This window comes from Atta colombica, unplaced genomic scaffold, assembly GCF_001594045.1.
Source record: "Atta colombica isolate Treedump-2 unplaced genomic scaffold, Acol1.0 scaffold125, whole genome shotgun sequence".
In the NCBI taxonomy this organism is placed as follows: Eukaryota; Metazoa; Arthropoda; class Insecta; order Hymenoptera; family Formicidae; genus Atta; species Atta colombica.
Genome location: NW_017259212.1, coordinates 77,112 through 87,745, shown reverse-complemented (window position 1 = coordinate 87,745; position 10,634 = coordinate 77,112). Strand labels below are relative to the sequence as shown.

The 10,634-nt window shown below is 27.6% G+C and overlaps 3 protein-coding genes across 3 annotated transcripts in view; 2 read left to right on the top strand and 1 right to left on the bottom strand.

The window, feature by feature from the left end:
• LOC108694808 (mitoferrin-1) overlaps window positions 1–2,510 on the top strand; it is a 4,095-nt gene extending 1,585 nt beyond the window's left edge. The window contains exons 2-5 of the mRNA XM_018204478.1: window positions 699–975; window positions 1,275–1,499; window positions 1,722–1,932; window positions 2,027–2,510. Coding sequence (XP_018059967.1) covers window positions 699–975; window positions 1,275–1,499; window positions 1,722–1,932; window positions 2,027–2,219 — 906 coding nt within the window. The 3' untranslated portion in view covers window positions 2,220–2,510. The remainder of the gene's footprint in view (window positions 1–698; window positions 976–1,274; window positions 1,500–1,721; window positions 1,933–2,026) is intronic.
• A 2,440-nt stretch (window positions 2,511–4,950) lies between these two features.
• On the top strand, window positions 4,951–5,682 carry LOC108694809. The gene is made up of 3 exons (XM_018204479.1): window positions 4,951–5,163; window positions 5,226–5,380; window positions 5,460–5,682. Exons 1-3 carry the CDS (start codon window positions 4,951–4,953, stop codon window positions 5,680–5,682), a joined length of 591 nt encoding a protein of 196 aa, XP_018059968.1.
• A 475-nt stretch (window positions 5,683–6,157) lies between these two features.
• On the bottom strand, window positions 6,158–8,131 carry LOC108694848. Its single transcript, XM_018204530.1, has 2 exons — window positions 7,897–8,131; window positions 6,158–6,368 (listed from the first exon to the last, which is right to left on the bottom strand). The coding sequence occupies exons 1-2, from the start codon at window positions 8,096–8,098 to the stop codon at window positions 6,202–6,204; spliced, it is 369 nt and encodes a 122-aa protein (XP_018060019.1). The 5' UTR covers window positions 8,099–8,131; the 3' UTR covers window positions 6,158–6,201.
• Between the last annotated feature and the right edge of the window lie 2,503 nt (window positions 8,132–10,634).

Below are 10,634 nucleotides of genomic sequence, written 5' to 3'. Positions count from 1 at the left end.
TATATATATATATATATATATATATATTTATATCTAAAAAACACTAAAATTATCAAGACCGCAACTGATAGATATTGTGTAAGAATGTTTGGATCAATTTATATTTACACATTATGACTCGTTTGATGGCATAATAATGTAAAATGTTATCATATAGTTTTGTGAAGGATACTGACATTGAGACAATAATTACTTTGTATTAGATAATGGATGTCAAAAGATTAATGTATATTGTAAATGATATACTAGATTCTTGCTCAGAATGCAAGTGTTTACTATTCATTATGTAACATAGTTCGTCGGCAGTGAGTTCTATTTCTGATCTCCTTTTCAGACTGCTATCTATACTATACGTGCTTTCTTGGCTAATATATCAGACCTTGATTTTGTTTATTATACAAATGAATAATACAGATATGCTATTATTCTACTTTAATGCAAAGCAAATTGACATATGACTAAAAACCATCAATTAAGTCTCAAGTTATTTTTAAATACTGCATCGCAATTGATAGTCACTGTCCTCATTATCAGCAAATCATTCTATTTTAAAATATTTTTGCAACGAACAACGGTTTTAAAATAACATTATAAAATATTACCAGTTATTTGCATGGAATACAAAATATATACAAACAAAATAGAGTTAGTTTATTATGTCTTTAATTAATAATGTTTCTTATCTTCTATGTATCTAGACAAGGATGCAAGCATTAACTCCTGGTCCAGGAGGAGGAGGAGGAATAGGAGAGGTGTTATATAGAATGATACGACAAGAAGGTGTATTAAGGCCAATTAGGGGTGTCAGTGCAGTGGTTGCTGGTGCAGGTCCCGCACATGCTTTATACTTTTCTTGCTACGAGTGTCTTAAAGAAAAGTTTAAGAGTACAAGATCTCAATTCAATCATCTTGTCTATGGGGCAGCTGGTTGCGTAGCAACAATTCTGCATGATGGTGTCATGAATCCAGCGGAAGGTTAGATATAAAAACATATTTGACACATGATACACGCTCTTATTGATAATGCATATCGTTGAACATATAGATATAATCTTACAATTTACGTACTTCAATCAATGTTAATTAATGAAGATATACAAATTTTTTATCTAATCATAACTTAAATATTACCAATTTTTTTTACTATTTTATATAACTACTGTATTATATAATATTTTATATAATTACTAAAAAATATATCGAGATTATCTTTGAAAATTAATTTTAGAAAACAGTAGATGTAGAAATTTATATATAATATTATCTTTTTACAGTGGTTAAACAACGATTGCAGATGTATAATTCCCCTTATAGGAATGTATTGAATTGTATACAACATGTATATCAGAAAGAAGGGATATTTGCATTCTACAGGAGTTACACAACTCAATTGGCTATGAATGTGCCTTTTCAGAGTATTCATTTTATCTCTTATGAATTCGTACAATCCATTACGAATCCAGAACACATTTATAATCCAATAGCACATATTGGATCGGGTGAGTTTAATTATCAATAATATTGAATTTCTGCTTTAAGTTTCTGATACTATTGAAAAAAAAATAATGTTATGTTGTAAAAACTATGCAAAAAAATCAAATTAATTTATTATTATTATTCAGAAGTATTAAATCTTGAATAAAATAAGCGTATTTTGATGCGAAAAAATGTAGTTGAATAAAATTTTAATCTTCATTTTTGTTTTTTTTTACTGAAACCAGGTGCAGCAGCAGGTGCAATTGCGGCTGCCGCGACGACCCCTCTGGATGTTTGCAAAACAGTGTTGAATACACAACAGGATGGTGTGCACGCTCAAGGCATGATAGATGCATTTAAGCAAGTCTACAGGTTTGGCGGAATACAGGGATACTTTCGTGGATTACGTGCACGTGTCTTATTTCAAGCACCAGCCACCGCTATCTGTTGGGTGATGTAAGTCAATTGATTTTATATTTTTATGATTATATCATACTCATCGTTTCTCTTTTTATTGTGTCGCATAACATGTTTCTGATTTACACGATAGATACGAGTCATTCAAGTATGTGTTGCGGGGCAAGCAAGATGATGAATATAGTGATTCCGAAGCCGACAATGGTATGACCGGAATTAATCAGAATCCGACGCTTGCATCAAGATCTAATAGCTTTCAGGGCGCAGGTCTGTACTTTAACAACCATGCCTCATCACCCGTGTTACTCAAAGTGACTACGAGTTAGGCATGTAAAAAATCCATACTATTGATTGTCCATTATGAAAAAGAATGAGAGAGAGAAAACTATTTCATTATCCAAGAAATTGTTTATGGAAGTAGCGGTATCTTTTTTTTGTATAAGAATATACCGACACAATGAATATTTGTTGATTCATTCATTATTTGAGCCGCATTTTTACATATTCTATGTCGCAATCGAAAAAAATCGATATTAAAGAAAGACAATAGCAAGCAAAGGTACGGATCTTGGATTTATTGAATATTAATATATAAACTTCTTCGATTATTGTTAACTTAGAACTACATCAAACAATGACTAATGTTATCTCTTTTTTTATTTTTTGATTTTTAATTATCGAATAAGAATCTTAAAAGATATTATTTCATTAAACTTTATATGTTATTGTACCTTGCTTTTAATACATGCTTTTAATATACTTTCTGTCATGTATGCGAAATGAGTACGGATGAACATACTATTGTTTTAGAATAATTGCAAAATAACTTCATTAATTAGCACCAAATTTGGAATCATGAAATAATTATTAATTCTGGTACACCGTTGGCTGCCGATGTATAAAATCTAAATAAAATGCTATTATCTATTGTACTGTTCATATGGAGTATTATTGGACATTAGCAAAACGCTAATTTTATATATATATATATATATATATACATGAACATGTGCATGCATGCGTGCGTACGCGCGCGCGCGCGCGCGTGTGTGGTGTGTGTGTGTGTGTGTGTGTGTGTGTGTGTTAAAATATTAACAATTTATCTGTATTATTTGTTTTTGGCTGTAATTTGTATACAAATGTACAAATTTGTATATTAAAACTTATGTACATTAAATATTTCATTAATTTGTTCGATATTAATACTTAATTGGTTTAATAATTGATAAAAGTTATTTTTTAAACACCAAGCAAATTTATACTGTACAAATTCATTTAGAAATAAATATAAATTACTGCTGAAAACATGACACAGAGAATGTTAAATTAATTTTTTAGCATTTTCCAATATAAAAAAATGGTTGTTTTTAAGAAGAAAGAAAGATATATGCTCCAATTGAATAGTGGAAATAGATTATACACATAGCAATTAGATTGCAGCCCACTCCAACATTGTACCATTAAGTAAGTTAAGAAAACAGTGGGATGCATGCAGGAATTTTATTGATAATAAACTATACTTAAGAGCATAATTAAGTGCGCATAATTAATGCAGAATCATATCGCAAACATAAAATTACAAAATTAGAATTATAATTGTTACTAACAGGACATTATAAAATCAAAATATTTGACATTACGAAGACTAATGAAATCTTCTTTCTAAGTTGATGTAGAATGCTATGTAACTTTGTGTTTGGATTATAGGTACAATATGGATTGGAGTGAATTGAATTAATATATAGGACATGATTGGCTAATCTGAACTAAAGAAATTACAAGTGATGTAAAGTGATTGTTTTATAGAAGATTGTAGATAAAACTATAAAGTATATTACAGAGAAAGAGAGAGAGAGAGAGAGAGAGAGAGAGAGAGAGAGAGAGAGAGAGAGAACTGTACAGTATATAAAATAAATTGAAAACCAGTGTAGAAAAAATGAAACTATTATTTGTACAAATACGATTCGTCTTGATTACTCAAGTACAAATGATAAAATGCTCCTTAGTCGTTTTGTAATATAAATACTGTATCTAAACTATATATGATATATAATCACAATATTGCTTCCTATGGCTGTGATTACTGAGTCATTTGATGTTGACTTTAAGAGGGAGTAATATCATGTAAAACTCATATTTCACGCCATATTTATTTATTGTTACAATTTTTTAACACCTTACATCGTTGCTAAATGAATTATTGTTGGAGATAAGAAAGCACAGTATTCATACGTAAAGATATATGTAAAAGAAGAACGAAATCTAAATTTGAAAATAACTTTACAAAATGTTCATTTAAGTTATCAAAAATTTTCTTTGGAGATTTGCAACTAATCTTTCGTTTGAAATATGTGTGTAAGTATGCGCCTATTACACGCGTACACATATTTTATATAGTTTAAGCGTGTAATTGTCAGATTATAATGTATCTTATTAAATTTATCAGGACATTCAATTCATTGTTTATACTTTTGTTGTAATCTATTAATCTTTGTATTAAACATATTTTAGATGTTTTTATTTGAACCTTAAATAAATGTTTATTTCTCAAGTTACAGAATACTATAATACTTCACCAATTTCTTTTTAAAAATTTATTTATACGAATTACCCATAATAGCCACATATTAGTATACGATCGACTTAATATTTTCTACGGTTTTTCTTTATGAGTAAGTGCTTATTTTTTGAAAAAAAAAAAAAACAAAATGTATATAGTCAATATATATGCTCCCACTGCTATTGATGAATGCTATGAAGAAATATAAATAATGTAGAGTATATAATAAGTACATATTGAGTTTGTGTAACACAGTGAAACGCGTTATACATAATAATGATGTAAATAAATCATTCTACAAAGTATTATGGTGTACCTTCATGTTTAATTCGTTTATCTCTCGATTTCTTACAAGTGTATGAAGAAAGGAAAAAACATTTGAGAACAGTTATATTTTGAAATCTTACTTCAGAGTTATTTTCTTTAAAATACTTTTTGATGGACATGTAAATCATTTATAATAAGCATCTATTTTATTTAAATTAAAAAATTGAAATATGGCAAAAGTTGCTAGTGATGTGTGCGATGCTCGTTGTCAATTATTTCACAGTGAAATGATAAGAAAGGAAAATGCAATACGGATGAAATGGTTTTTAAAGAATCAACAACGATTAATAGATCAGCTAAGAGAGCCGAAATTTATAAAACGTGCCAAAGAAATAATTACAGAGCCTAAAAAACGAGAAGCAGCACGAGTAGATAAACCTATCATATGTAATTACAGTTTGCTGATTTATAATGCTCATCTCTTTAAAATTTTATACATATGTAGATACAACGCAAGCCCTTACCCACATGGAGGCCACCTAAATCCAACGGTTCTATCAATATAGATATTATGAAACCGATTGATCCCGATGTAAGAGCCATACTTTATGAGAAAGGAATTCCAACTTTTATTACTAGTCATAACTATCTAACTAAAAGGTATCTACAAGTCAAATACGCGCACAATCCTTGAAAAGGATTAATTAATTAATTTAAAATGCTTTTTGGAATTTTTTAGATTTAAAGAACCTCCGGAGAAGCGTTTCTATTTTCCTGATTGTACAAATTGGATATATGGTTGGCGTCTTGATGATTATCCTTCTGTTCCACTTAGTGAAGTAAGACTAAGATCTATTATGTTAGCACAATTTTATCAGCGTAAGGCATTCAATTTGGAACAAGATCCAGAATGGTTTCGTGGTTGTCAAATGAAGAATGCAAAGAATTTTAATGAACGTTGACATATTAATTATTAACTAATTTATACACTTATACGCTTATACAGAGAATTATAAATATATCTATGTATATTGCTGTAGTACCATCATTGATATATTTTAATATTTTAATATTATAATTTTCTGTGATGTTTATTACATTTTGTGATAATTGCCATTTTTGTAATAAAACAAATGTGCGATCAGTCGACAATTATTCATTCCGTTTAAATATCCATGATTTTATAATTTATGCCATAAAAAACGAACGCGATACAATATCTCTTTAAAAAAATTTTATCCTTAAAATTAGAACATTGATATTTGTAACAAAATATGAGTGTTTATTTGTTAAGAAAATTCCATACTTATAAAGATAATTAAAGAAATCCATAATATAGTTAATAAGTATTATTTATTCTTTTATAAATAACATACATTAATATTCTAAGTTATTATTTTGAATTATAATATAAGTATTAATGAAAAATCAGGTTTAGTTCTCAACATCGAGAAATACGACAGTTTTCCAGCAATTGTCAATTATTGATTAGCGTTTCTCTGCTTCATATCTTTTCCAGCTTTCACAAGTTTTTCTAATAATATCTCGGGTTTATACTTTGCATACCACTTTATTATCTTCTTCAACATTTCTTTTTGCGTTTCGTTACATTTCTCACAGTTAGTTAGGACAGCTTCGCCGAACATTTCTGAAATTAAAAAAAATTATTTTTTGTTTATTCTTTAATTCAAGATAATCAATTTTACTTTTCTTAGCAAATGTATCAAATCTCAATACCTAAATATCCTTTAATATTAAGAGTTCATCTTCGATATTACGATCACAATTGATTTTATAAAATTACAATAGATTTTTATAAAATTATTATCATTCAGTATAATACCGATTTTTGTTCAATTAATATGTCCATGCTGATATATCGAGATAATTATTAATAGAAAAATGAAAAAAACTCTTTAAGGGAATTATTTTGATATCATTTTTAGAATATTTAAACTGTACTCGAAAAATTTGACTACTCCCTCCCCCCCTCTTATGAAAATGAAAATCAGAGCGTAAATCGGATAGTGATGAAGAATAACAGAAACGTGAATGAAATTTCTAGAAGGCGAAAATTAAAACAATGAAATGTCAAAGAAGCATTTACACTTCTTTTATATTTTGATGTTTTAATTTTCATCTTCTAGAAGTTTTGTTTACGCTATTGTTACTCTCCCGTTACATCAGATTTACACTCCGATTTTGATTTTCATAAGGACCTTTTTTCCACAAAATTTCGTCAGAGATAAGCATTTGTGGTGTGGGAACCACACCAAATCATCTCAATAATCAAGAGCTTATTAACTTTTCGTCTAACTTTAATTAGGTTCCGAGATATCAACATAGACATATTAAATCGAATATCTTATACATATTTACAATTAAGCGATAGATCAAAATTCTGTTAAAGTCTGAAAATAACTTGCAAATCTTATTGAATCGGGGAAAAAGTTTCTTCATATTTTTTAATTCAAAATTGTTTATATAATATCTTCGTCAAAAATGATCGAAATTTAAATTAAAAAAAAAAAGGATTTTATAAAAATCTCTACTTTCGAAAGGTTACTATATTTTATGAGTTTGATAATTTTTACATTTAAAAAACTATAAGCTGAAAAAGATGAAAAATTTTCTTTTCACTTTGAGAGTCTCTTATGAGCCCAAAAAAATGTTACGAAAAGTTTCGACTACGTATCTTGAAATCTTGAAGCTGTACTTACAAAATTTTTTGAAAATATTTCTATGATTTTATGTTCCTTTTTCAAATTAAGTAAAGGAGTATTCTGACTTCGATTGCTCTGATAAAAATCATCGCAATTTAAAAAATAGATTCTTAAAACTGAAACTTTGCTCTTTCTAGAATGATATAATTGTAATGAAAATTTCGCAATAATACTTTTGCAAAAAAATTTTTTTAAATATGAAGAAATTTTTTCCACGATCTAATATTTTAACATTTGTTTTTCCTTTTTGAGTTTAGTACGCCAAATTCTTTTTTATATTGTAGATTGTTTGAAAACTAGATACCTAGACATTAAAGAAAAATCGATTTTGTCAAATTATATCAAAAAGATTATATCAAAAAGAAATTTTCTCTCGCAAAAGAAAAAAGAATAATTCTATACAATACATACTATACAGTACATACTGTATAGTAGTGTCATACACATAGATACCTGTTACTTTCTTCTGTGCTATTGTGTTACACAGTCCTGTATTCATGTAGCATTTGTGATATTCATCTCGTAGAGTATCGTTACGGAGAATAGCGTCAACATCAGTTACACTATCGAATTCATCGGTATAGCGCTCCACTGCAAGAACATACAGCAGTACGTTCATAGCAATGATTAATGCGATACGGCTTAACTGAGACATTGTTTCCACAGTGATGTGGAACTAACTTGATGTACTAACTTGATATACTAAATTATCAATGAAGTTATTTCATTTTATACAAATCTTACTTAATAAAAAAAACCACGTGATATATGTACAGATGCAAAATGTTTACAGAAGATCAATAAGAAATAAAAAGCCTTTGAGAGCCGATACTAAATGTTATTGCAATTACGTTTTATTGTATATAATGGAAATAGACGTTTCAATCCTTTTAATTTGAATACTTTTCAGTAAATACATTAATGATAAGACTAAAATATATACATTAATTAAATATAAAATTAAGTATTAGATTGTTTGAATTTACATATTTGTTCGTCGTAATTTGAACTGTGAATAATATGTATTTGAATAAGTCACATTCGCATCCATATGTCAATGTCCATTAAATTAATAAGTTTACTAAATAATCATTGATTCATTAATGTAAAATTTAATAAATAAGATTAAAATTAAAATTAAATATAATTACTTAAAATTTGCATGGCTATTTGAGTGTTGACATATTATGCGATGTTGATAACTCGTTTGTCACGGATCTCATGAGAACATTTGTCACAATAACACAACTAGACCTTGAATAGAAGTATAAAAAAGGGAGAAACATCAATTTTTGGAATTAAAGTAGAATTTCTATAATATACAGAAGATTTAGCAATTACGATTAAATGCTGTTAAAAGTATACAATTCTATGTACAAATTTTTTTAAATACATTACTTAATTTCTTACGTACTATATTTAATGATACTTGTAACGATAAATAATAATTTGGAGTTAATTTTTTTAAGTGAAAATTAACTTGATTCAATAATTTTTTAATTATAGCAACTTAAAAAGATTTTCATAATCTAAATTTTCAGAGCTACATAAATAGAGATTACATCACATTTCAAATAATTTTATTTATATATATTATATATTACGACGAGAAATTTTAATTTCAATTTTTATTATAAAGATATGTAATATTAAAGATTTAAAAGTCATAATAATTAAACACAAAAATTTCTTTGACACTTATTTAAACAATATCAACTTCAATTTGATTATTATTATAATTAAATATGATTAATAAACGATTATTAGATGTACATTGTGTATTTTTTGAAAACATATACTGATAGAAGCATACATAAGGCAGAGAAGTTCTATTCTCATAAATCATTTATTAATACGTGAGATAATTTTTTAGGACTAATTGCATAGGCAATTGCGTAGATAGTTGCGCGTATAATATTTTATATTTTCAGAATCTGCAGAATTACTACATTATAAAATGCATTCTGATTTCTAAATATATTCATAGAGTTTGTATTCTGATTTCTAAATATATTCATAGAATTTGTATTAAAGGCTTAATAATCTTAAATTGCGAAATTGAAGTATTAAACAAATTTTATTTATGTGCAGTGTTACAATTACCTGCCTCAAGCGCAACTGTACATAAACATTAAAAAATGTTTTTATAAAATTATTTAATTTTTTTCTATTGATTTTTGAAACAATGAGAATAATATTTTAGAAGCCATATAATTATATAATTTATTATATTGATTGCTGAAAAGTTTCAAAAATTGGTATTATATGTTTGCCATTCATGCTATTGGAGACTCATATACCAAAGCGGTTAAATAATTCCGTCTGCGTGTAATTTATATTAACACCAATTATCTAATTAATACCAATAATGTAAAAAAATAATGAATATACATAAAACAGATGTACAGTTCTATTATTCAAAAAGTCTTGAACATTGCGCTTCTCAATCAGGAATTTCAAATTGAATTCTTGTTTTCAATTTGAACTTTCCTTGTTGATTTCCCATAAAATATTTGTCAATAAATAGAAGTACAAATGGTATTTTAATAATTTATGAGGATCAATGATCCACTTCTTATCAATTAGGACTTTAAACTTGTGCTTAAATCTTGACAACAGGCAAATTGCTGTGCCGTCGCTTTATTTTTTGGGCTGAACATGTGCGGAACCCAACGACCAGCCTTTTGTATTCTTCCCAGCTTCTCATCGAGAAATCGTTTGTTGAATGACACCTAGTTGTTCAGCAAGCTCCTTTAGTGTTTGATAAGGATTTTCCTAGCGGATCCATTTCCCCGTTTTCAATTTTTTCTGATGCTCCCGAACGATATTGATTCGAAAGATTCGAAATTATCCGTCCAAAACTTTTTGTACCACCTTTTCTATGTACTTTGAAACATCATATTTTATCCTAAAGTGGAACAAATCATTTCTTTCGCTTCAAGAACACTTTTTTTTAATTAAAAAGAGAATAAAATATAATGCCTCACGTGATTGTTGGACATCGTGTTCACTTTTAAGGTTTGTTAGATTATGTCGTCTAGCAAGATTTCCGTATGTAGGTTTTTTTAATCATAAATTTGTACTACGAATCCCCAAAGCAGCGAGAAAAAGATTTGAATTTATAATAAAGTTACAATTGATTAATTCGGAGAGGTCAGAACTTATTTGTAGATCTAATATATGTATTTTTT

What these genes read in the sequence shown, in the direction of transcription:
- LOC108694848 (XM_018204530.1), bottom strand. Translation starts at nt 8,098, where the DNA reads ATGTCTCAGTTAAGCCGTATCGCATTAATCATTGCTATGAACGTACTG. An exon ending in AGCACAGAAGAAAGTAACAG is followed by an intron (nt 6,369 to 7,896) that starts GTATCTATGTGT and finishes TTTTAATTTCAG; the next exon opens with AAATGTTCGGCGAAGCTGTC.
- LOC108694809 (XM_018204479.1), top strand. Translation starts at nt 4,951, where the DNA reads ATGGCAAAAGTTGCTAGTGATGTGTGCGATGCTCGTTGTCAATTATTT. An exon ending in CACGAGTAGATAAACCTATC is followed by an intron (nt 5,164 to 5,225) that starts ATATGTAATTAC and finishes ATACATATGTAG; the next exon opens with ATACAACGCAAGCCCTTACC. An exon ending in CATAACTATCTAACTAAAAG is followed by an intron (nt 5,381 to 5,459) that starts GTATCTACAAGT and finishes GGAATTTTTTAG; the next exon opens with ATTTAAAGAACCTCCGGAGA.